At 51.9% G+C, this 27,073-nt stretch overlaps 2 protein-coding genes across 2 annotated transcripts in view; both read right to left on the bottom strand.

Moving 5' to 3' along the window:
- Positions 1 to 1,838: 1,838 nt before the first annotated feature.
- On the bottom strand, positions 1,839 to 11,879 carry OST4 (oligosaccharyltransferase complex subunit 4, non-catalytic). Its single transcript, XM_075338883.1, has 3 exons — positions 11,773 to 11,879; positions 6,635 to 6,752; positions 1,839 to 1,983 (listed from the first exon to the last, which is right to left on the bottom strand). Exon 2 carries the CDS (start codon positions 6,749 to 6,751, stop codon positions 6,638 to 6,640), a length of 114 nt encoding a protein of 37 aa, XP_075194998.1. The 5' UTR covers position 6,752; positions 11,773 to 11,879; the 3' UTR covers positions 1,839 to 1,983; positions 6,635 to 6,637.
- Positions 11,880 to 24,453: 12,574 nt separating this feature from the next.
- Positions 24,454 to 27,073, bottom strand: part of LOC142297460 (vomeronasal type-2 receptor 26-like) — an 84,291-nt gene continuing 81,671 nt past the window's right edge. Inside the window, exon 5 of the mRNA XM_075341686.1 lies at positions 24,454 to 25,370. Coding sequence (XP_075197801.1) covers positions 24,454 to 25,370 — 917 coding nt within the window. The remainder of the gene's footprint in view (positions 25,371 to 27,073) is intronic.

Here is a 27,073-nt window from a genome sequence, read left to right as displayed (position 1 = left end):
TATATATATATATTTATATATATGTAGTGTTCTATATAACACTATGTAATACACTATGAAAGTGGCAAAAGACAGCTTTCAACAAAAGCATACTAAATAATATTTAGTATAAAGCTTATATTTAAGTGAAAAATGTATTGTTGTACAATGTGATCATCAGACATTTAATTATTTTTATGATACAATAATCAGGATATTTAGATAGAACATAAAATATATTTATTGGATACAACTTTACAACACAAAAAACGAATAAATTGTAAATATGTAATACAATATGTAATGTGTATATATATACATACATACATATATATATATATATAAATATATATATATATATATATATATATATATATACACACACACACACACACAAGATATATATGTAATCTACTGTATATTACATAGTGTATTGCATATTTACAATTTATTAGTTTTGTGTTGTAAAGTTGTATCCAATAAATATATTTTATGTTCTATCTAAGTATCTTGATTATTGTATCATAAAATTATTAAATGTCTGATGGTCACATGTTCATGTATTACAATACATTTTTCACCTAACTATAAGCAATATGTGTAGGAGTCGGAGTCGGTGCAAGGGAAATTGAGGAGTCGGAGTCGAAGGTTTGGCTTTGACTGAGCAGGAACACACTGCATGAGGGTCACCTTTACCCCCCGAACAGGGGAGGAATCCTGATCCAAATGGTATGGACCACTACCATCACAAGTCCTATATCAGTGAGCAGGGCCCTCACCAGCCCTGGCTCTGCGGTCATCCAATAGTTAGTGCAGCACTGTATCACTGTCTGGCGAGAAGACCCCTCCACTCTGACGGTGAAGGTGTGGAACTAGCAAGGAAGAATCCTGCCCCACCCCTGCAGAACCAGACCACTCCTTATCACATCCTCCCCTCCACTGCTGACATTTCCAGAACCGGAGGGTTGTTTCATCCTCTCGTTGAAGACCATTGTCTCCATGTAACTGCGGGTGTTCGGGTGACCACGTAACCAGGGTTCACTCGTGTTGCCTACTGCCTGATTCTAATTGGTGGGGATCGAGTGCATGCTTGAAAATTGAGATGAGACACAGTCGGATATTCATCTTTCCTTGATCGAGGTCGGCCCAAAACCGCCTGATTTATAGACCATGCCTTTATATAACCTTGGAAAGGGGCACGCTCGGATGTGTTCATTGAGTTGAACAATGTGGTAGTCCATGAGATGATTGGTGAGCGTCATGATGTCATCGGGGGCCATCTTGGATATCTCTGGAGACTGGCTTATGTATAGAGAATCGCTTTCATTGAACTCCTCTCACAGTCCTGTCCGGGTTCATTATTTGATCCAAGGGCTCTCCTCAACCCGGGTAGAGGAGACTCGCTGAGGATGGACGATGCCGGTCTACACAGAGGATGGAATCAGAGGCTACACAGACCTCCACCACCGCTCATCTTTGGGGGCAGACGACACCCTGGTGTGTAAGACACAGCTCAGCTCATGTTTAACCCTCCCATGACTGCCAGAATAAGGTGAGACCATCACATGCAGCAGCCAATCAGGGATCAGCGCCTCGTTATAGGTTCTGTCTCTACTCTCATATAGGAACAGTCCTCTGTCTCAGGAGAACAAGCTCTGCAGGTTTCCCAGACCGCTGCGGTCAATCACAACGATGGGTCCGGACGCGTGATGGACACAGCTCTGATCACATGGCCGGGACAGACTCAGTGTGAATGGCAGCAGAGATCTGTAAAACCGAAACTAACTGGCAACTGTAACTCCCCAGGATCTGTCGGGGGCGCCGCGCTCCCCCCATAAACAGCACTGACGACCGACAGGTCATGGACGCAACGTCCGGCATTTATTCATCTACACCATGAACACATCCAATTACAAAATATCTGTACAGCACAGGGAATGTGAGCCAAGGGGGCAGGGCCTCCTCCAGAGCCAAGGGGGCGGGGCTTCATCCACAGCATCCGACCTGAGAAGAGAAATTCACAGTGAATGCACAAGTGATGGCAAAGAACCAACAAGAAGAGGGGGAGGGGGGACGCGTCCTGACTACTGATAAAGCGAGCACTACCATGCTCAGAAATAAATGGGGTAATCTACCGGAATATTGCTAGAGTTCCCCAGACTTCTATTATACTCAGTACATGAATCGTGCCCATCCAATCACCCAACCTGCTCATTCATGACTATCGAGCACCCGAGCATGGTAGTGCCCGCTCATCACTAGTTACCAGTACTGAGCACTCGAGCATGGTAGTGCCCGCTCATCACTAGTTACCAGTACTGAGCACCCGAGCATGGTAGTGCTGCTCATCACTAGTTACCAGTACTGAGCACCTGAGCATGGTAGTGCCCGCTCATCACTAGTTACCAGTACTGAGCACCCGAGCATGGTAGTGCCCGCTCATCACTAGTTACCAGTACTGAGCACTCGAGCATGGTAGTGCCCGCTCATCACTAGTTACCAGTACTGAGCACCTGAGCATGGTAGTGCTGCTCATCACTAGTTACCAGTACTGAGCACCCGAGCATGGTAGTGCCCGCTCATCACTAATTACCAGTACTGAGCACCCGAGCATGGTAGTGCCCGCTCATTACTAGTTACCAGTACTGAGCACCTGAGCATGGTAGTGCCCGCTCATCACTAGTTACCAGTACTGAGCACCCGAGCATGGTAGTGCTCGCTCATCACTAGTTACCAGTACTGAGCACCCGAGCATGGTAGTGCCCGCTCATCACTAGTTACCAGTACTGAGCACCCGAGCATGGTAGTGCCCGCTCATTACTAGTTACCAGTACTGAGCACCCGAGCATGGTAGTGCCCGCTCATTACTAGTTACCAGTACTGAGCACCTGAGCATGGTAGTGCCCGCTCATCACTAGTTACCAGTACTGAGCACCCGAGCATGGTAGTGCTCGCTCATCACTAGTTACCAGTACTGAGCACCCGAGCATGGTAGTGCCCGCTCATCACTAGTTACCAGTACTGAGCACCTGAGCATGGTAGTGCCCGCTCATCACTAGTTACCAGTACTGAGCACCCGAGCATGGTAGTGCCCGCTCATCACTAGTTACCAGTACTGAGCACCTGAGCATGGTAGTGCCCGCTCATCACTAGTTACCAGTACTGAGCACCCGAGCATGGTAGTGCTCGCTCATCACTAGTTACCAGTACTGAGCACCCGAGCATGGTAGTGCCCGCTCATCACTAGTTACCAGTACTGAGCACCTGAGCATGGTAGTGCCCGCTCATCACTAGTTACCAGTACTGAGCACCAGAGCATGGTAGTGCCCGCTCATCACTAGTTACCAGTACTGAGCACCCGAGCATGGTAGTGCCCGCTCATCACTAGTTACCAGTACTGAGCACCCGAGCATGGTAGTGCCCGCTCATCACTAGTTACCAGTACTGAGCACCTGAGCATGGTAGTGCTCGCTCATCACTAGTTACCAGTACTGAGCACCCGAGCATGGTAGTGCCCGCTCATCACTAGTTACCAGCACTGAGCACCTGAGCATGGTAGTGCCCGCTCATCACTAGTTACCAGTACTGAGCACCCGACGAGCATGGTAGTGCCCGCTCATCACTAGTTACCAGTACTGAGCACCTGAGCATGGTAGTGCCCGCTCATCACTAGTTACCAGTACTGAGCACCCGAGCATGGTAGTGCCCGCTCATCACTAGTTACCAGTACTCAGCACCCGAGCATGGTAGTGCTCGCTCATCACTAGTTACCAGTACTGAGCACCCGAGCATGGTAGTGCCCGCTCATCACTAGTTACCAGTACTGAGCACCTGAGCATGGTAGTGCCCGCTCATCACTAGTTACCAGTACTGAGCACCAGAGCATGGTAGTGCCCGCTCATCACTAGTTACCAGTACTGAGCACCCGAGCATGATAGTGCCCGCTCATCACTAGTTACCAGTACTGAGCACCCGAGCATGGTAGTGCCCGCTCATCACTAGTTACCAGTACTGAGCACCCGAGCATGGTAGTGCCCGCTCATCACTAGTTACCAGTACTGAGCACCTGAGCATGGTAGTGCCCGCTCATCACTAGTTACCAGTACTGAGAACCCGAGCATGGTAGTGCCTGCTCATCACTAGTTACCAGTACTGAGCACCTGAGCATGGTAGTGCCCGCTCATCACTAGTTACCAGTACTGAGCACCCGAGCATGATAGTGCCCGCTCATCACTAGTTACCAGTACTGAGAACCCGAGCATGGTAGTGCCCGCTCATCACTAGTTACCAGTACTGAGCACCTGAGCATGGTAGTGCCCGCTCATCACTAGTTACCAGTACTGAGCACCTGAGCATGGTAGTGCCCGCTCATCACTAGTTACCAGTACTGAGCACCTGAGCATGGTAGTGCTCGCTCATCACTAGTTACCAGTACTGAGCACCCGAGCATGGTAGTGCCCGCTCATCACTAGTTACCAGCACTGAGCACCTGAGCATGGTAGTGCCCGCTCATCACTAGTTACCAGTACTGAGCACCCGACGAGCATGGTAGTGCCCGCTCATCACTAGTTACCAGTACTGAGCACCTGAGCATGGTAGTGCCCGCTCATCACTAGTTACCAGTACTGAGCACCTGAGCATGGTAGTGCCCGCTCATCACTAGTTACCAGTACTGAGCACCCGAGCATGGTAGTGCTCGCTCATCACTAGTTACCAGTACTGAGCACCCGAGCATGGTAGTGCCCGCTCATCACTAGTTACCAGTACTGAGCACCAGAGCATGGTAGTGCCCGCTCATCACTAGTTACCAGTACTGAGCACCTGAGCATGGTAGTGCCCGCTCATCACTAGTTACCAGTACTGAGCACCAGAGCATGGTAGTGCCCGCTCATCACTAGTTACCAGTACTGAGCACCCGACGAGCATGGTAGTGCCCGCTCATCACTAGTTACCAGTACTGAGCACCCGAGCATGGTAGTGCCCACTCATCACTAGTTACCAGTACTGAGCACCCGAGCATGGTAGTGCCCGCTCATCACTAGTTACCAGTACTGAGCACCCGAGCATGGTAGTGCCCGCTCATCACTAGTTACCAGTACTGAGTACCCGAGCATGGTAGTGCCTGCTCATCACTAGTTACCAGTACTGAGCACCCGACGAGCATGGTAGTGCCCGCTCATCACTAGTTACCAGTACTGAGCACCCGAGCATGGTAGTGCCCGCTCATCACTAGTTACCAGTACTGAGCACCCGAGCATGGTAGTGCCCGCTCATCACTAGTTACCAGTACTGAGCACCCGAGCATGGTAGTGCCCGCTCATCACTAGTTACCAGTACTGAGTACCCGAGCATGGTAGTGCCTGCTCATCACTAGTTACCAGTACTGAGCACCCGACGAGCATGGTAGTGCCCGCTCATCACTAGTTACCAGTACTGAGCACCCGAGCATGGTAGTGCCCGCTCATCACTAGTGACCAGTACTGAGCACCCGAGCATGGTAGTGCCCGCTCATCACTAGTTACCAGTACAGAGCACCTGAGCATGGTAGTGCCTGCTCATCACTAGTTACCAGTACTGAGCACCTGAGCATGGTAGTGCCCGCTCATCACTAGTTACCAGTACTGAGCACCTGAGCATGGTAGTGCCCGCTCATCACTAGTTACCAGTACTGAGCACCCGAGCATGGTAGTGCCTGCTCATCACTAGTTACCAGTACTGAGCACCCGACGAGCATGGTAGTGCCCGCTCATCACTAGTTACCAGTACTGAGCACCCGAGCATGGTAGTGCCCACTCATCACTAGTTACCAGTACTGAGCACCCGAGCATGGTAGTGCCCGCTCATCAATAATCAGGACAGCTCTCACAAGCCCCTCCCCATGACAAACAATGACAGCAGCATCTGATCTCATAGATGATACATATCCCAGGATTTTTTAGCCTCTTTGTAGTTTGCTTTTAGGCCCTAGTATTTGGTCAATGTAATAACAGTATCCAGACATAGGCCCTGTGCAGCCCTGTCAGGAGGTCACTGTCGGTGATTGTTGCGCTGCTGTGTCGCTGTAAGCCCCACTCTATAGTCACATGCCGGCTAGTTAATGAAAAATGAAATGTCTCCCCTTCCCCCGCCCGTCCCTCTGTGCAGCGTCACTCAGACTGCGGCTCTCCTGACCTCAGCGTGTATTCTATGCAGCCGTCCTGCTCGGGTCAGGAGAGCCCCGGCCAGTCCGGGCACTGATAATGTGAGTGGATCACTGACGCCGCACAGAGGGATGGGCGGGATTATGGGCGGGGGAAGGGTGACATTTCTTTTTCCATTAGCTAGCCGGTATGTGACTATAAATTGGGGCTTCCGGCAATGCTCCCCGATATCATGGCTGGGGGAAGGAGGTGAATATTAATTTCCATTAATCACTGACGCCAATACAAAATATAAGACGTCCCCGACAATCGGCCCTGGAGCAGCTTGTGGAGCCAAAAATAATATTGGTCTTATTTTCAGGGGAACAAAGCAAAATAGAGAAGTCGCCGCTGACGCATGAAGCAAAACCATCACCCTGTAGAGGGCGCCGAGGGGAGGCGAAAGTCCCGCCCCCAACACTGCCCCACCCCCAGCACTGTGCCCCGCCCCCACTCCTATACAGCCCCTCACTCACCCGTCACTCCTGCTTTTTTGGATTATTCACAGCAACATAGTGATAGAGAACGACGAGGAGGAAGAGCGACACCCCCAGCATGTTAGCGAAGATGGCGAGCTGCACGTCCGTGATCATCCTGCAGGGGGAGACACCAGATATAAAACACGTATACGCCGTATAACTGCCCCATGCACCGCTCTGCTCTATCAGCACCTCCGCCTGTACCCCGCGCCACTCCCCCTTACACTGCTCCCCCGCGCCACTCCCCCTTACACTGCTACCCCGCTCCGGTATCCACTTATGCTGCACTGCTCCCCCATTACGCCATTGAGCTCCCCCGTACACCACACTGTTTCCCTCTTACCCTTCTCCGCTTCCCCTTTACGCAGCTCCACTCCCCTACCTCCTTACACTGCTGTCTGCTCGTACTCCGCTCCACTGCCTTCTTACACCCTCCACTCCATTACCCCCTTACACTGCTCCCCCATATGCCTTCTCCTTCCACCCGTACTCCACTCCCCCTTACCACGCTCCACTCCCTACTTACCCTGCTCCCCTTCCCTCTTATACTGCTACCCAGTTCCATATCCCCTTACGCCGCTCCACTTGCATCGCTCCCCCCCTCCGTACGCCAACCACTCCCCCCTTAACCCGCTAAGCTCCCTTCGTACTTCGCTCCCCTACCCCGTTTGCCTGCTCCGCTCCCTCTTATACTGCTACACCGTAGACCCTTCTCTAACCCCTAATGCTGCTTTGCTCTCACCGTACACCACTCTGCTCCCCCCTCAACTACCCCCTTTTGCTGCTCTCACGAATGCCGCTCCGCTCTCTTTACCCCGGTCTGCTCACCCTTACCCTTCTCCCTACCCTCTTACGTCACGCTTCGCTCTGCTCCCCCCTCAACTTCCCCCTTATGCTGCTCCGCACTCACTTTACTCCGCTCCACTCCCCTACCCCCTTATACTGCTCTGCTCCCTCATACGCCGCTAAGCTCCCCTACCCTCTTATGTTGCTCCGCTGTCCCCCTCTCCCCCCATATGCCACACCACATCCCCTTTACGCCTCTCCCTTGTACCCCTGCTCAGCTTCCGCCTTACCCTTCTCCACTTGCCCAATTCTTAATGCTGCTTTGCACTCCTCTTACGCTGCTCCTCCCTACACTACCGCCTTACAGTGCTCCACCCCCATATGCCACTCCTCCTTCAACTACCCCCTTATGCTGCTCCACTCCCCCTTTTACCCATCTCTGTTCCCACTTTATGCTGCTCAGCTCTCTCCATACGCCGCTCTCCTAGCCCCTGTCGCTGCTCCTCTACCCCTTTACGTCCTCCTCCGCTCCTCTACGCCTCTGTGCCCCGCTCTGCTCCCTTCTTCGACCCTCCCACCCCCTTACGCTGCTTTGATCTCGCCATACACCACTCCACTCCCCCTTTACAGTACGTGCCTACGATCAGGACTAGCTGCATTCAGAACGCAGCGAGTCCTGACCGGTGGGGCCGCGCGTCTCCTCTGCAGGAGACCGCAGCTGTCAGTGCCACAATCAGAGTTCTGTGCGCTGCGGTCTCCTGCTTGTGTTCTCTCTATGGAGGACACATGCGATTCCGCAGCAAACAATTGACATGCTGCGGTCTGGAAAGACGCACCAAAGGTCAGTGTTTGCTGCAGAAAAAAGAAGCAGTGGGCACTGGATTTCTAGAAATCCCATCCACTGTGCTTGTACTGTACACCGCAGCAGTTTGGACGCAGCTGACGTATGCTGCGTCCAAACCGCTGCAAATACTGATTGTGAGTACACACCTTTATGCTGCTCTGCTCGCCTACCCCCTTATGCTGCTTTGCTCTACCTGTACACTCCTTCAGCTACCCGCTTATGCTGTTCCCCTGTATGCTGCTTCACTCCCCTATCTTCTATACGCTGCTCTGCTCCCCCGTACGCTACTCCCCTACCCGTACGCCACTCTGCTCCCCCTTATGCTATTACCCTGCCCCCTTATGCTGCTTTGCTCTACCCGTACACCACTCTGCTCCCCCCTTATACTGCTCCCCCCTTCAGCTACTCCTCAATATGCCGCTTCACTCCCCTACCCCATTACACTGCTCCGCTCCCCCCTTCTCCGGTGCTCTACCCCATGACGCTGCTCCGCTCCCTCCTTCTCCGGTGCTCTACCCCATGACGCTGCTCCGCTCCCCCCTTCTCCGGTGCCCTACCCCATTACGCTGCTCCGCTCCCCCCTTCTCCGGTGCTCTACCCCATTACGCTGCTCCGCTCCCCCCTTCTCCGGTGCTCTACCCCATTACGCTGCTCCGCTCCCCCCTTCTCCGGTGCTCTACCCCATTACGCTGCTCCGCTCCCCCCTTCTCCGGTGCTCTACCCCATTACGCTGCTCCGCTCCCCCCTTCTCCGGTGCTCTACCCCATTACGCTGCTCCGCTCCCCCCTTCTCCGGTGCTCTACCCCATTACGCTGCTCCGCTCCCCCCTTCTCCGGTGCTCTACCCCATTACGCTGCTCCGCTCCCCCCTTCTCCGGTGCTCTACCCCATTACGCTGCTCCGCTCCCCCTTCTCCGGTGCTCTACCCCATTACGCTGCTCCGCTCCCCCCTTCTCCGGTGCTCTACCCCATTACGCTGCTCCGCTCCCCCCTTCTCCGGTGCTCTACCCCATTACGCTGCTCCGCTCCCCCCTTCTCCGGTGCTCTACCCCATTACGCTGCTCCGCTCCCCCCTTCTCCGGTGCTCTACCCCATTACGCTGCTCCGCTCCCCCCTTCTCCGGTGCTCTACCCCATTACGCTGCTCCGCTCCCCCCTTCTCCGGTGCTCTACCCCATTACGCTGCTCCGCTCCCCCCTTCTCCGGTGCTCTACCCCATTACGCTGCTCCGCTCCCCCCTTCTCCGGTGCTCTACCCCATTACGCTGCTCCGCTCCCCCCTTCTCCGGTGCTCTACCCCATTACGCTGCTCCGCTCCCCCCTTCTCCGGTGCTCTACCCCATTACGCTGCTCCGCTCCCCCCTTCTCCGGTGCTCTACCCCATTACGCTGCTCCGCTCCCCCCTTCTCCGGTGCTCTACCCCATTACGCTGCTCCGCTCCCCCCTTCTCCGGTGCTCTACCCCATTACGCTGCTCCGCTCCCCCCTTCTCCGGTGCTCTACCCCATTACGCTGCTCCGCTCCCCCCTTCTCCGGTGCTCTACCCCATTACGCTGCTCCGCTCCCCCCTTCTCCGGTGCTCTACCCCATTACGCTGCTCCGCTCCCCCCTTCTCCGGTGCTCTACCCCATTACGCTGCTCCGCTCCCCCCTTCTCCGGTGCTCTACCCCATTACGCTGCTCCGCTCCCCCCTTCTCCGGTGCTCTACCCCATTACGCTGCTCCGCTCCCCCCTTCTCCGGTGCTCTACCCCATTACGCTGCTCCGCTCCCCCCTTCTCCGGTGCTCTACCCCATTACGCTGCTCCGCTCCCCCCTTCTCCGGTGCTCTACCCCATTACGCTGCTCCGCTCCCCCCTTCTCCGGTGCTCTACCCCATTACGCTGCTCCGCTCCCCCCTTCTCCGGTGCTCTACCCCATTACGCTGCTCCGCTCCCCCCTTCTCCGATGCTCTACCCCATTACGCTGCTCCGCTCCCCCCTTCTCCGGTGCTCTACCCCATTACGCTGCTCCGCTCCCCCCTTCTCCGGTGCTCTACCCCATTACGCTGCTCCGCTCCCCCCTTCTCCGGTGCTCTACCCCATTACGCTGCTCCGCTCCCCCCTTCTCCGGTGCTCTACCCCATTACGCTGCTCCGCTCCCCCCTTCTCCGGTGCTCTACCCCATTACGCTGCTCCGCTCCCCCCTTCTCCGGTGCTCTACCCCATTACGCTGCTCCGCTCCCCCCTTCTCCGGTGCTCTACCCCATTACGCTGCTCCGCTCCCCCCTTCTCCGGTGCTCTACCCTCTTACGCTGCTCCGCTCCCCCCTTCTCCGGTGCCCTACCCCATTACGCTGCTCCGCTCCCCCCTTCTCCGGTGCTCTACCCCATTACGCTGCTCCGCTCCCCCCTTCTCCGGTGCTCTACCCCATTACGCTGCTCCGCTCCCCCCTTCTCCGGTGCTCTACCCCATTACGCTGCTCCGCTCCCCCCTTCTCCGGTGCTCTACCCCATTACGCTGCTCCGCTCCCCCCTTCTCCGGTGCTCTACCCCATTACGCTGCTCCGCTCCCCCCTTCTCCGGTGCTCTACCCCATTACGCTGCTCCGCTCCCCCCTTCTCCGGTGCTCTACCCCATTACGCTGCTCCGCTCCCCCCTTCTCCGGTGCTCTACCCCATTACGCTGCTCCGCTCCCCCCTTCTCCGGTGCTCTACCCCATTACGCTGCTCCGCTCCCCCCTTCTCCGGTGCTCTACCCCATTACGCTGCTCCGCTCCCCCCTTCTCCGGTGCTCTACCCCATTACGCTGCTCCGCTCCCCCCTTCTCCGGTGCTCTACCCCATTACGCTGCTCCGCTCCCCCCTTCTCCGGTGCTCTACCCCATTACGCTGCTCCGCTCCCCCCTTCTCCGGTGCTCTACCCCATTACGCTGCTCCGCTCCCCCCTTCTCCGGTGCTCTACCCCATTACGCTGCTCCGCTCCCCCCTTCTCCGGTGCTCTACCCCATTACGCTGCTCCGCTCCCCCCTTCTCCGGTGCTCTACCCCATTACGCTGCTCCGCTCCCCCCTTCTCCGGTGCTCTACCCCATTACGCTGCTCCGCTCCCCCCTTCTCCGGTGCTCTACCCCATTACGCTGCTCCGCTCCCCCCTTCTCCGGTGCTCTACCCCATTACGCTGCTCCGCTCCCCCCTTCTCCGGTGCTCTACCCCATTACGCTGCTCCGCTCCCCCCTTCTCCGGTGCTCTACCCCATTACGCTGCTCCGCTCCCCCCTTCTCCGGTGCTCTACCCCAATACGCTGCTCCGCTCCCCCCTTCTCCGGTGCTCTACCCCATTACGCTGCTCCGCTCCCCCCTTCTCCGGTGCTCTACCCCATTACGCTGCTCCCCCTTTCCAGTACTCTGCTCCCCCACATGCTACTCCGCCGCTTCCTCTTGCGGTGCTCTGCTGCCCCTGCTTCTCCGCTCCGCTCCGCTCCCCCTTCAGCTATTCCCCGATACTCCGCTCTCCCCCGCTATGCAGCTCCGGGTACCTGTCAGGAATTATTCGCTCACTCCCCGGTGCTGCGGACACGTCACCTCTACTACTTCCGCTTCCGGTGTGTGACCGGAACTTCCGATGTAACCTGCTCCGGCTCCGCCCATCACTGGCGACATCTAACTGCGGCCAACAGCACGGCTTCAGAGGTAGAACTGCGCATGCCCACAGAGACGGCACACCGCCGCCTGCCGGCCATGTCTGACACTACACTGTACAGTGCAGGAACATAGGAACATACGGCGAGTGATAGAGCAGCGCCATCTGCTGGTCTCCTCTGGAAATGCACTGTTCACCACAGCAAACGATGTCACAGCTCACCTCCTCCTCCTTCAGTAAAATAACTGATAGCACCTCTATCATTACATAACACCCCTGTTTGATAACAGTCTTTGATAACAGAGGTATCTGGTGCTGGACGCCATGCTCGAGTCCATCCCCCGCATGTTTCCTGGCTTTTTTTCAGTCAGTAAACATGCAGGGATTTCCTGTCAATCATAATAATGCCGCAGCCATCTTGGTTACTGGCATTCCAGTGATTGGTCGGCCGCATGGCATCATCGGGTCTATATAGAATCCAGAGGCGCCAGGTTTACCGCACTGTAAGGCTGCTTTCACACCTCTGGTTTCTGCAATGCGGCACAATCCGGCACTTTGCAGGAAAATCGCAACCGTTTTTTTTTGCTGCCGGTTGCGTTTTTTTCTGCATAGACTTTAATTAGTGCCGCAAGGCCTTGCGTTCCATCCGGTTTTTGCCGCATGCGGCAGATTTAGCCGATGCGGCGGCCGGATGGAACGTTGCCTAGCACGTTTTTTCGTGCGGCAAAAAAAACCGCATCGCGCCGCATTCGGCCGATGCGGCGCATTTTTCAATGCATGCCTATGGCGGCCGGATGCGGCAAAAAACCGGACGTGCCGCATGGGAAAAACTTATGCAAAGGATGCGGTGTTTTCACCGCATCCGTTGCATAGCTTGCACAGCCGGATTGAGCCGCAGAGCTCAAGCCGGATGTGTGAAAGCAGCCTTAGTGCAGGGACTGGGGAAGGTTCAGGCTGTTTCCCAGCACCACCCTCTTCCACACATGCAGACTGCTCGGATCCGGAGCCGCGGTGGCTCAAGGGGTCTCCGGATCCGGTGGGGGGCCCCCGGGGGAATTGCGCGGACACCCGAATTAAAGAAGAGGGGGGGATTATGTACAAGGGAGATTAGAAAGTTTGTGACGCCACCCACGGTACATGGTAATGTGAGGGACCACCGCTGCTATTGGGGACGCCCGGTGACGGTGATGTAGCAGCAGGATGTTTAACCCCTCCGTGGGTAGGGGGTTTGTGTCCCGGGGCCTGTTGGATAGTTGGTGCTTGGGGTTGCCGTTGTGGATAGGAGAAGGGTTTCAGTGTACTCACTCAGTCCAGGAATAATCACTCCGACAGTTTGTAAACCAGATTTCTGAGCACCGCTGCAGCATGGAGGGAGCACGCTGGGATCCGTGCCCTTGGTGTTGCTGTTAGTCTGTGGCCCTTTCCTTGGCACCTTTGTCTCTATTTGGACCCTTAAATGTAAAACTCTTTGGGTCCCACTCACCCGTATGGCTAACGGAGTGAGCTCGGTCTCAGGGTTCACGCGTAGGATTTCTTTGGACTGTATTGGGAAAGTCCTATCCCATCGGTGTGCTAGTACCCAGATTTTGGAGCAGGTTGAGGATGAATCTTGAAGTCTTGACCCCCGTCGGGTAAATTACCGGAATGCTTGAAGCTACTTCCCGGCCTAGGGTCCACGTACCCCGTCGTGCCCTGGCCCCTGCCCGATGATAGCTAAAGGCCGCCGGCTGCCCTCCTCGGCAGTCCCCCTTCACACGATCCCCTGCGACCGGGGTTCCAGCTCCTATCAGGCCCAGACCAACGTCTGCCACCTAGTAACTACAGGAGCCCTGCTCCAGGCCGGTGACCTCTCCCTCTCAGAGCGTCATCTTCACCTCCTTCTTCTTCCTCTGCTGTTTCACTTCACTGACTGAGTGTTACTTTCTCACTTTTCCCTCACCAATCCCCCATCTGGGCGGCCCTATTCCCTTCAGGCTCCTCAATGGTGCGTATGGTGTAAAGTGTTTCTAGGATTTTGATTGGCTAAGCTGTTAGCAACACCAAAGGACCAGGATCAGTAACCAAGGAGGAGTGGATATGTCCCGGGCGCGGCCCAGTCCACCGTCGCGGGGGCTGCTCTGGGAGATCACGATCGGGTCCGATACCTTCTCCTTGGTGGCTCAAGTGGGCTGGACCTGGGGCTCAAGCAACGCTCCTCGCCCATGAGTGAAAATGGGGATTGGATTGGTGATCGAGTGGGTGCACGGCCGGGGCCGCTATGGAATTATTCGTGATGCCACCCACGGGTCGTGGTGAAGGGGTGCACCACCGCTGCGGCTGGAGTGATGGGGGCTCCCGGGATCGGTGTTGCAGCCGCAGCCTAGATGTCAGCCCCTCCGTGGGTAGGGGCGGCGTGTCCCGGGGCCCAGTGGGGAAAATGGTGGTCTAACGACGGTGTTGTTGTCGGGGTGCAGGATGCCGCGCTGCGGTATGGTGTCGTGCCCGGATGGCACTGATGTACTCACAATTAATGCACACTCTGAGTCATTGGTAAACCAAAGTTCGGGTATGGTCGGGTCCCGCAGCCGGCTGCTTGTGTCCCCTGTGAGGTTGATGGTGGCCTCTTTCCCTTGCACCTCTTGTTGTGGTTTTTCGGCTCCTCTGCCTGGACAGTGGTAGCCCGCTCCCCGGCATTGAGCTGCCGTAGGAGCCCTCTGTTGCCCGCAGGCCGATGCCAACCATGATTGGCACTCTCCAAGGGGAACACCGCTGTGTCGCGGCCGGCTCTGCTGCCGGTTCAGGGCCGGCGGGCTCCCACCCTGGCCCGATGCCAATGGTTCCGCCGGTTGCTGTACCGGTACTTCTGCAGACGGCCACCACTGTCTGCCTGCCTGACGTTACGGGGATCCCAGGCTCCAACCCGGGTCCCTGACAGCTCTGCTCCACTACACCTCCTGTCACTGTCACTACCAAAACCGAACTGTTTGTATTTCCTGCCTCAGGACAGTAGTCCCCTCGGTGGGCGTGTCTTTCTGCCTGACTCCACCCACCTGGTGTTCCCTACTAGCCCTGAGGAAGGCATCAGATCTCCCTTTCGGGTGACTGCTGTGTCCTCACAGGCGATGGGGGTGTGTGTGTAATGTGGTAGGTGTTATTACCTGTGACCCCTGGGGTCCAGGGCGTCACAGATACTGTGCAGAAGGGCAGATTGCACAATACCCTGTGACGACCTGATAGGCCAGGGCGCCACATGAGCAGAAGCTGTAGTAATCTGAAAGGCGGGTTACTATAGTAATGGTGATCTCTGATCACCTGATTCCCGGCGCCGCTATTCACCGGCTGTGGCATCCAGTCCCTTCATGTGGGCTGACTCTGTAAAGAGCGCCGACATGCCGGAACGGGGAGCCGAGCATGTGCCCGAGTATCTCGCCGGTACTCGCCGAGTATACTGAGTACGGAGATGCTCGGGCGAGCACCGCATATCGGAGAGATGCACTGACAGAACCTAGCATGACGTCATAGCCATGTGACCAGTCTGTAGCCAATGAGATAATACATACGTGATTGGTCACATGCTATGACGTCACGGAAGGTCCTATCATCAGTGCTGGTTACCGGGAGGACGCAGCGATGATCGGAAGGAAAAGCTGCGGGAAACAGAGTGCAGGACGCGTCGCGAGACCTGTAAGTATAATGGCAATGTTTATTAACTGTATGTGTACATGTATAATGTGTTTGTATGTGTTTGTGTTTGCCTGCCATTGTGTTCAATGGGGGTCGAATGTTCGTCAAACGTTCATTGAACACACTCGCCATTCAACGAACCGAACTCGAACACTAGGGGGGTGGCTCATCTCTAATCCTAACCGACCACAATCCCTTAAGTTGGCTAAATCAAACTGCCGGGGAGAACGGACATTCACTCAGAGGGAGTCTGGCCGTATTGTCCCTATTATTTTTCTGTCTCACATGAAAAGGGCACAGATCATGGAAATGCCGACGGAGTGTTCCGACAAGTGGAGAAGGATGATCAGAAGCTTATCACATCTGGCAGCCCCATCAACAGCGACCCACACCAGGTTTAAACAGCCTCAGCGACTAATTTACAAGGGAGAGGTTTGCAGATATGAGGGTCAGTGGATGCTCCTGTCCTCTAGCCTGGCTGCATTTATGAAGGCCAGGACCACGGTCATCCCACTGAACACCTTTACTCCTTCCCCATGGGCAAAACACTAATCAGACAACACAGGGTGAATGAACCACACATTCATAAGACTTTATTAGTTCACCAACAGGCAAAAACATATTGTACATTCCCAGCAAGAACACAAGATGGTACAAGCAACAGAATCTCACCCTTCAGCTGGCCAGCCGGGGATTAGAGTGTTTTTGACTTCAGGGCTTCCAGGGCCAACTTCCTAAGTCCAGCAGCACCCACTGAGAAGAGATAGCAGCATGCTTAGATAGCAGTTCTCTGAATCTTCAGCTGCAACCGTGGATCCTAAGCTGAAATCCTGTAGACTATTCAAAGTAAAGCATTTCTGTGTTTCATCAGTTGGAAACGAAGCTCCGCGACTGAGATGAGGTAGTATCCTTCTTTAAGTGAAGCAGTTCAGTGATTCCTCCAGCTGGAACTGAAGCTCTTCAGTTGGGGTCATGTAGAGTCTCACGATGATGAGGCAAGGCCCTTTTATACCATTCATTTTTCTTACAGGATTGTTGGAAATGGCTGATCTCTCATTGGTCGCAAGTTCAATACGACTGCATTATTTTCCTCTGAAATATACATTCAGAGAGGCTGAGGCAATACACATTACAGACAATAAGGCTCCGATCAGTCTGGGAAGACACAATGGTTAACTTCTCTAGATTTAACAAACAATAAGACCCACACATCTAACCTAATTAAGAACAGTTTATGTAACACCCTGGCGTCGAGGGGTTTTTACCCGACTCATCGCTGGGTCGGGGGTTACAGATCCACTGCGTCGTCACGGGCTGACCTGGCCCGGTTTTGTGACCCCGAGGAGGACAGGAGGGAAGGCGGTGGACGGGAGCAAGGAGGGAGGATGAGGGTAGTGACGGTGAGGAAAGTCTTTTTAGATCGTGACGCCACCACCTGTAGTCCGGCCGGCGAGATGGGCCGCCGCTGCGGGTGCTGCTCTCCGGGGCTGATGGTGAAGGCCACAGCCGGGATGGTGTCGCTCCCCACCAACGGAACGGGGTTACCCCGAGGAGGATGACGGAGGATGGAAGGGGGTTGGTGGTAGTCCCCGTTGGCACCGAAGTGCTGGGCGATGGTGTCGGCAAATGAGCGGCAGAGGCAGGGGCTGCGATTCCAGGTCTTTCACTCACTGGTAATTCAGGCACTGCCCCAGAGTACTGGTCTCTACAACGATGGGCTTTGGTCAGATGAAACCAAAATCCAACTATTTGGGCACAATGCCAAATGATATGTTGGGCGTAAAAGCAACACAGCTCATCACCCAGAACACACCATCCCCACTGTCAAACATGGTGGTGGCAACATCATGGTTTGGGCCTGCTTTTCTTCAGCAGGGACAGGGAAGATGGTTAAAATTGATGGGAAGATGGATGGAGCCAAATACAGGACCATTCTTGAAGAAAACCTGTTGGAGTCTGCAAAAGACCTGAGACTGGGACGGAGATTTGTCTTCCAACAAGACAATGATCCCAAACATAAAGCAGAATCTACAATGGAATGGTTCACAAATAACTGTATCCAGGTGTTAGAATAGCCAAGTCACAGCCCAGACCTGAACCCAATCGAGAATCTGTGGAAAGAGCTGAAAACTGCTGTTCACAAACGCCTCCATCCAACCTCACTCAGCTCCAGCTGTTTACAAAGGAATAATGGGCGAGAATTTCACCCTCTCCATGTGCAAAACTGATAGACACATACCCCAAGAGACGTGTGCCGTTATCGCAGCAAAAAGGGGCGCTAGAAAGTATTAACTTACAAGGGATGAATAATATTGCACGCCACAATTTACAGTTATTTATTTTTTATAAAAGTGTAAAATAAGCAATAAATTTCGTTCATCTTCACAATTGTGTCACTTGTTGATTCTTCACCAGAACATTCACATTTTTATCTTTATGTTTGAAGCCTGAAATGTGGGAAAAGGCTGAAAAATTCAAGGGGGCTGAATACTTCCGTAAGGCACTGTATATGATTTTTTTTAATGTTTTCCCTCTTTTACACTATAAAAACTATTTTCTTGAAAAAAGAATAGTGTTTGCATCTCTGACAGCTATAGCTTTTAAATCTCTCCACTGACGGAGCTGTATCTCTAGCTTATTTTTTGTGAGACAAGATGACAGTTTCAGCGGTACCATTCTTTTTACATTTGTTTTTTAATCATGTTTTATTCCACTTTTATTTGGCAGTATGATGAAAAAGCACAGATTTTTGCACATTTTTTTCTGCAGTGCTCACTGTAGGGGTTAACTAATGTGACAGTTTTATAGATTTGGTAATACCAGAAGCGGCAGTACCAAATATATATATATTTTTTTTTTATACACACACACACACAGACACACATATATATACAGTACAGACCAAAAGTTTGGACACACCTTCTCATCTCTAGAACAACTGTTAAGAGGAGACTTTGTGCAGCAGCCTTCATGGTAAAATAGCTGCTAGGAAACCACTGCTAAGGACAGGCAACAAGCAGAAGAGACTTGTTTGGGTAAAGAACACAAGGAATGGACATTAGACCAGTGGAAATCTGTGCTGTGTTCTGATGAGTCCAAATTTGAGATCTTTGGATCCAACCACCGTGTCTTTGTAGAAAAGGTGAACGGATGGACTCTACATGGCTGGTTCCCACCGTGAAGCATGGTGGAGGAGGTGTGATGGTGTGGGGGTGCTTTGCTGGTGACACTGTTGAGGATTTATTCAAAATTGAAGGCATGCTGAACCAGCATGGCTACCACAGCATCTTGCAGCGGCGTGCTATTCCATCCGGTTTGCGTTTAGATGGACCATCATTTATTTTTCAACAGGACAATGACCCCAAACACACCTCCAGGCTGTGTAAGGGCTATTTGACTAAGAAGGAGAGTGATGGGCCTCCACAGTCACCAGACCTGAACCCAATCGAGATGGTTTGGGGTGAGCTGGACCGCAGAGTGAAGGCAAAAGGGCCAACAAGTGCTAAGCATCTCTGGGAACTCCTTCAAGACTGTTGAAAAACCATTTCCGGTGACCCCCTCTTGAAGCTCATCAAGAGAATGCCAAGAGTGTGCAAAGCAGTAATCAAAGAAAAAGGTGGCTGACAGAAGCCTTTTAAACCATGCTGCTGACATGATCTAATAAGCTATAATAGCTGGCAGGCCCAGAGGTTACTTCACAGGGGGGCTGATATTGTGGCAAAGTGAGCGCACTTCCTTTTCCAGCCTCCTAAATGCTGTGATTGCCATTGATTGTAGCATTTATTGACTGTGACAGCCAGAGGTCGGTTTTCACTTAAAGGGAATGTGACGCCCTGGCCGGGCCAGGTAGTCACAAATAGGGCCCCGCATTACACCCGTCCCTCACCAGGTAACACACAGCCGACCATTTACGCCCTAGTCACCTCCCTCAGGGCTGATGGGCACACCAGGGGGCGGAACCGGGCGGTTGGAAGATGCCCACCTAGGAGTCCTGATAGCCTGGGGCAGGAGAAAGTACAAGAGAGCAGTTTGAGAGTTCAAGGAGAGTGGAGGTCAGGCCTGTGACAGGGCCTGAGGCAAACTGACAGGTGCCAGGGCTGGAGCCCTGGTGCCTTAGGCTAGGAGGCAGACAGTGGTCTCGTCTGCAGGAGCCAGGAAGACGGCTAGGCGAACCGTGGTGGACCGGGGCAGGGTGGTGTCCCGCCGGTACCAACCCGGGGAACCGATCCGGAAACCGGAGCACAAAGGGGGGTACTCAGACACTGAAACTAGGTCCAGAAACGACTGGGGACTAGTTAATTAACTGATTGAGGCCAGGATTTTAGATCCTGGCCCACCCAAAGTACCGAAAGAAGACAACAGCCCACCGAGGGGGATAGAAGGCCACCGCCAAGGCTCAGAGATCCCACGGGCCAGCCTCTGCGGGCAAGGGCTCCCTAGACCGTCACAAGCCGGAAGCGGACTCCTGAAGTTGCAGGCTCAGGTAGTCCAACGTTCACACAGGTGCGGGAGAAAGACAGAGACCACCAGCCAGGTTGGGGACCAGAACGCAGCCGGCTGCGGGCACCAACCACCATCATTTTGGTTTACCAGAGACGCGTGTGTTTCCTTCAATAGTGAGTACACCAGCACCCTGTGGTCGCCCATCTCCCTGCACCAATGCCCACTGGGTCCCGGGGCCACCATCCCTGCCCACGGAGGGGTTAACAACTTGCTGCACAACATCTCTCCCGGGTGCCCCGTCACAGCAGCGGTGGTGTCCAACCTCACCACACACCGTGGGTGGCGTCACGAACTCTAATACGGCCCAGCCGTACATTTACGTCCAACCCCCCACCTTTTAATTTGGAGTGTCCGCAGTACCCCCGGGTCCGGAGACCCTCGAGCCACCACCCCTGAACGTCTGGACTCGAGCAGCGGCAGCTGCTGGACACGGGGGCAGCACAGGAAGGTGTCGCGGTTTTTTATTTTTGTATTAATAATATTGATTATGAAATCAAGTTTTTAATTTTTTTAATGGAAAATTAAATTCACTGTTAATTTAGTTTTTATTTAATTCTAGTGTTACTGAAGCACTGGGGGCGGCCATCTTGGATTTGCTGTGAGTAACGATAGTAACGATTACTCACCTCCTTTATGGCAGCCCTCTGTGCATTGACTCTGATAGTCGGACTCTGACCCTCTATACTTAATACAGGAGAGCTCCATGCTGTCATCTGGATGCGCCCCCTGGGCTGTCCAGATCACAGCAGAGAGAGGAGATCTGCGCCATCTTTGTGGAGCTCACAGCATATGCTGTGTGCTGCACTTTCCCTCCTTTACCCGCCGGGATGGATGGGGTCACCAGCGCCGGGCAGCGGTGATTGCAGCATAACTGATCCTGGCATGCTGTCCCCACTCTGCCACGTACCCCCACCCCACTCCACTCCCTCCCTCCCTACCCCACTGCTCACCCCCCTCCCTTCATGTGCTCACCTCGGGCCTCCGCTGTTATGTACTGTGATTGCTGACAGGACAGACTGCCGGGGGCGCAGGTCTGAGTTGAATGCATGTGGCTGGGAGCAATGATCTGCAGCCTGAGCGGCACTGAACTACGGATCCCCCCTCCTCGCCGCATGTCACCTTGGACCTCTGATCCCTGAGGGTAGCACAGTATATGGGGCTAGGAATACAGTGAGGCATTCGGAAACAGTCAGCGGGGCATTCGGAAACAGTCAGCGGGGCATAGGGATACAGCCAGCGAGGCATTGGGATACAGTCAGCGGATAAGGAAATAAATTTGTAGGATTGTCCAGCAAACAGGTCCAAGGTTTAAAAGTAAAAAAATTTTTTTGCCAAAAATCTCAAATTTATAATAAGTACAGTTGGAATTTTTAGTGCTGTAGTGCACATTTAGTGGTAGCTTTTTTGTTTTTTCTTCATGGAACCAAGTAGGAAGTGGCGGGCTTGAGGTTGTTTGGGTGGCTGGTTGAAGGGAGAGGGACACGGGGAATGTGTACTCCGTGAGTTTCCTTTTGCAACATTTAAGAATACGCCTCCCCTGTGTGGGATGAACGGTCATTAAATTGTTACACCTTTTTCTCCTTACAGGAGCGGTTTCAATAAACCTCATTGTGTCCTGTAGCTCGGGGACGAGCTACGTTTAACCAAGGGGGAATGTGACGCCCCTGGCTATACCAGGGTGTCGCAGGGAACTGCACCTTCTCTCTTTCCTGGTACAGGACAGACAAGCCAGTGGGTAGGTCTAGAGAGGAAAAGGCCGCCTACCGAAGGGTTAAGCAGACTGGTGGGAGGTGACAAGTCAGTCGGCTCCAGGGGAGCAAAGGAAAAGTAAGGGAAGTAGAAACTCTCCAAAGGGAAAGGGAACCAGGAGTTGGAGCCCCCAGGAAAAGTGAAGTAGTGGCCCTCAGAGTGTGCGGGGCCGAGTAGTCGGAGCTCTCGAGAGGCTGGACTAAATTGGGACACAGCACAGCAATACTATTGGGAGCGGATACCTGGATGTGCTCTCCTTCCTAAGCAGCAGTGGTGCACTGGGACCTTTGGTTCACCTGCAGCATGTGTGTGTAATTACTTTACAAAAGATCATCCAGCACCACGCTAACTGGCCTGAGTGAGTACATGGTCATTCCATGATTCCAGCAGCCCTGCGCCCCACCATCCAGAGTCCTGGGGCCTTCCCCTTCCCATTGAGGGTGATGACATCTAGCTGCCCCACTCCATCACCCCGGGTACTCCCAACGGCAGCGGTGGTACTCTCCGTTACCGCACACCACGGGTGGCGTCACGAACTATATCTAAATTCCCCTGTACATACTGCCCCTTCATTTGAGTTGCCGCACGACTCTGGGTCCGGAGACCCTCGAGCCACAGCGAACCCGGATCCGAGCAGCTCGGCTGCTTCAACGGGGGCAGCATAATAGCTGGAGACTGCCACAGTACCCCACCTGTGACTGCATTTAAACTTACCTCTGCTGAATTCATTGAACTTAATTCCTGTATTTTCTGGTAGAAAATGATTTTTTTTGCCAGGATATGCAGATTTGATGCAGGAATTTGGTGTATACATTTCAGTACCAAATTTGCATCTCCTAGCAAAAAACCACACAAAAACCACGGTTTTGACATCATTTCTGTGTGGTATTCTGCCATGTAACGTACATTTGGTGCAGAAATCTGGAGCAGACATTTCTGCACCAAATCTGCATCTCCTGGCAGAAAGCATCACCTAAACTGAATTTTTTTGCCAGGACATGCAGATTTGGTGCTGAAATTTAGATACTAAATTCCTGCACCAAATCTACATCTTCTGGCAGGAAAATGCATCAAAACGCAATGTTGTTTTGATGAGTTTTTTTTATCAGGAGATGCAGATTTGGTGTAGTAATTTGGTGTATAAATTCCAGCATTAAATCTGCATCTCCACACAGAAACCAGCTCCTAAACTGTTTTTTTGCAGGAGATGCAGATTTGGCTGAAATTTATACACCAAATTACTGCACCAAATCTGCATCTTCTGGCAAAAAAAATGCATCAAAACGTGATGCAGTTTTTTACCAGGAGATGGAGATTTGGTACAGGTATTTGGTGATTAATTTCAGCACCAAGTCTTTATCTTCTCGCAAAAAAACCCAATGATTTTCTGCCAGAAGATGCAGGTCTCCTTGAACTCAATGAGTTCACCTGAGATTAGGTCATGGAGTTCAAATAGTTAACCTGAGGTGAGTTTACCTGCAGTCATAGTATAAGTACCGTGGGAAGCTCCAGCTTTGTCCGCAGGTAAACTCAGTTTCTTCACTGCTCACACCTGCGGCTCAATCAATGTCTGCCTGAACCCGCAGCAGGTGGCCATGTTCTCTAATGTGCCCGTGTGCTGTGACTTAACTAAGTAGCAAAGCCGGGAGCATCTTAGGACATTGTGGCATGGATTGCATTAAACCTGGATGTTTTGGGGTTAATAAATTGGTGAAAGAGTTTTTGTTTTTTTTTTTAAATAAAAGATTTTTCTGTGTGTTTTGTATTAATTTCTTTTTACTTAAAGGATTAGTAATGGGGGGTCTCAGAGATCCGCACCCATTACTAATCCAAGGCTTAGTGACAGCTGTGATTGTTTTGACAAATCACAGCTGTCATTAACCCCTTGTATTACACTGCCACTGTACCAAGGCAGTCGATATGAGGAGAAAATTCTTCTGGAATTGTTATATCTAATTAATGTGACAATTCTGGGTGGCTGCAGACTGCTATTCTTAGGCTGCGGGGACCCAATAACCATGGGCCTCTCCAGCCTGAGAATACCAGCCTCCAGCTGATGGCTTTATATTGGCTGATTTTCAAAATTGTTGTTTTTTAAAATTATTTATTTAAATAAAGAAAAAAGCTGCTTGGGTCCCTCATATTTTGATACACAGCCAAAATATAGCGCAAACTTTTTTGAACAGGTTTGCTCATTTCTAATCATTATTCGCACCTTGCAGGTCTATAAATGAATTTATTGATTGCACAAGCTCTGTAGCTATATACTGATACCTGCTTTCATGACTGTGGATATTTAACGTGCACTCTTTTTATATTTTGAGGCATTAATGTCAGGTTTGCACTTATCACTTTCATCACAAATCATATACAGTGCTGCTGCATGCATTGACATATCACTTGACTTTGAAATGTCAAAATGCACATATAAGGTGAAATTTGGGGGGGTCAAATTTTTCTGACCGATTCCCTTTAATTAAGAAAAAAATACCCAGAAAACCTTCACACAGAAAAACATATCTTTATTATATCATTTAGAGAAAATAATACAATCAGTTACTGTTTAACTGGAAGAATTACAGATATTCTTTCTCTATGACCATCCTAATGCTCCTCATGCATTTGTGACCTACCCCTCATACTAATCTTATTGCACATTGGACTAATTTTTAAGCTTTTTAACATTTCTGACAACTAAATTGGCCTTTGTGTTCAGTTCTGGTCTCAGTAGAATAATGTAACATTTGGGAATGAAGATACAGCCCAGAAGTCCAGCACTGGAAGCTGTGATGGCGAAAACCTCCACAGCCACCATATATTTCCCCTTGGTGCTGAGATAGGCCGGGATGAAGGAGATCCACACACTGCAGAAGACCAGCATGCTGAAGGTGATGTACTGAGCCTCATTGAAGGTGTCTGGAAGTTTCCGGGCCATGAAGGCTACTAAAAAGCTCAACACAGCCAGAAATCCAATGTAGCCAATGGCCATGTAGAAAGCAACGGCAGATCCCTCATTACATTGTAGGATTATCTTTCCTGCCTCCATCTCAGTGTTATATACTGGAAATGGTGGAGCCAAGGCCAACCAAAACACACAAATCAAGAATTCACCAAAACAAGACAATAACAAGAGTGATGTAGCAAGATGTCTCCCGATATATTTCTTCAGTGACGTGTCAGGTTTGGTGGCTCTAAAGGCCAAGACAACGGTAACGGTTTTGGCCAAAACTGAAGAGACAGCAATTGTAAAAATGTTCCCGAAAGCAACTTGCCGGAGGAGACAGGACATCTTCATGGGCTTTCCAACAAAGAGCAGAGGGCAGAGAAATGATAAGATGAGTGAGAGGAGGAGGATGAAGCTGAGGTTACGATTATTGGCTCTGACAATCGCTGTGTGTTTGTACTTGATGAACATCCATAATATAAGAGTGGTCAAGAGGCAGAAGAGTAGAGCAATGACAATGAGACATAATCCCAGGGGGTCATCGTAGGACAGGAACTCAAGGGTTCTTGGGATGCAGGTGTCTCTTATCTCATTAGACCACTGATCATCAGGACACTTCAAGCATTTTTCCATATCTAGAAAAACACATTATTATATAACATCATCCTTCAAACAAATAAAAAAGAAGCTACTAATGAGCACTTCGCTAGAATTTGACTAGAATAGTCAATGCAAATCGACTGCTCCTTTTTATGGTTTCTGCAGACCCCTAAGTAAAATAAATGTTGGATGACCAAAGGAATCTCCGGTGGATTGTTTGGCTGACCGCCTTCTTGGCCGGCCCTCCCGTACACAGGAGTAATAATTTGGCCAAGAGCCCCCATGTTCTCTATGAGAAAGGTTCATCTCCGGGAGAACAAAGCGATTAGCACAGCTGCTTCATACTAATTTCAGCAGAAACTACAGATGATACAAGACAAATTCTCCATTGACTTCTCTATTGGCTTTGTGATTTTCATCTACAATGAGTATTGTGACCAGGTCATCACTTTCTGAAGATTTCCCACCTACAATCTGTATGACTCTAAATGCTGATTGGATGAAGCAGACCCCATCCTTTATCGGGGTGTACAGAATTAGTTGAAGCCTGTTCTCCTCAGGAACAATAGACCAACAAAGATTTCCCTGATTTTGAGAAGTAACAGAGTGTTCCTTGTTGACAGGACACTGATCAGATATTGGTGCGACCACAGAACCAAAGAAAGGTTTCTTGTATATAGTTACCAGGGAGTAAAAAATGTAAGGAAAAAAACAAGCAATAGGCTAAGGGAACAAGGAAAGCACAATAGGGTGTTATCCACATTAAGGTAGTGATAAGAGATGGTTCTGCTCACCTGGTGGGGTTGTGTGAGACAACTGGGTTCCTGCTGCTAAACTCCAAAAGGTTGGGAAATCCAACATGGTAATGCAGGTGATTTGGAGATAGCGAGTGACCTGAGTTGCTCATGTGTTTCTGGTCAAGGAGTGATGCAGATCGTTCACAGATTTTATGGACAGATGAGATGAGTGACTCTAGACAGAGCAGATGAATGGGTCTGTGGTTTGATCAGTATCGAACATAGACCTTTGATTCCCCTCAGAACCCAACAATGAGAAGATGGAGTCCTGCTTTAGGGTGGGATTATTACAGAGGAGATAGTTGGACCTTTTCAGGTTGAAGATGGGCTTAAAATTTTCTCCCACACCTCCTTCTGTTGTTAGAAGACACGGTCTTCCAGCAGCGGTGCTTAAAAAATTCTGCATCTGTCCTTGATTGTTCTGCAGGAGACAAGGCTCCATCACAGCATCAAAGACTCCACTGCTCAGTGCCAATAAAGACCTTTAGGCCTAAGACACACAGCATGAAAATGAGAGCGAGTGGAATGTGATAAAACATCGCATTCCACTCGGACCAATATTACCCTGTGTGTCCCTTTGCACCTATGAGCGTTTTTTATTTCAGCCTTAATCGGACCGAGAAAATAGTCGCAGCATGCTGCGGGGGAAATGCGATCCTTGTTTCTCTCACACCCATTCAAGTCTGTGGGGCGAGAGAAAAGTCGCAGTGCACTGTGTACTGTGTACCGGTGTACTGTGAGTGCAGGGCAAGAATGGCAATTGCCAGCAACCAAGGACAGAGGGAGATAAATCCCTCCCTCCCCTCCTCAGCGCCGGCCTTCCCCTTCTCAGCGCCGGCCCTCCCCTCCTCAGAGCCGGCTCGCCCCCTGCAGCTGTGTTCCAATGGCAAGATCGGACCTCAGTCGCAGTGACACTCGGCTCCCGCTGTGCTTCCAGTGTG

Source organism: Anomaloglossus baeobatrachus, chromosome 3 (assembly GCF_048569485.1).
Source record: "Anomaloglossus baeobatrachus isolate aAnoBae1 chromosome 3, aAnoBae1.hap1, whole genome shotgun sequence".
Classification (NCBI taxonomy): Eukaryota; Metazoa; Chordata; class Amphibia; order Anura; family Aromobatidae; genus Anomaloglossus; species Anomaloglossus baeobatrachus.
The sequence above is the reverse complement of the archived record's forward strand: the minus strand, read 5'-3'. Positions and strand labels throughout refer to the sequence as shown.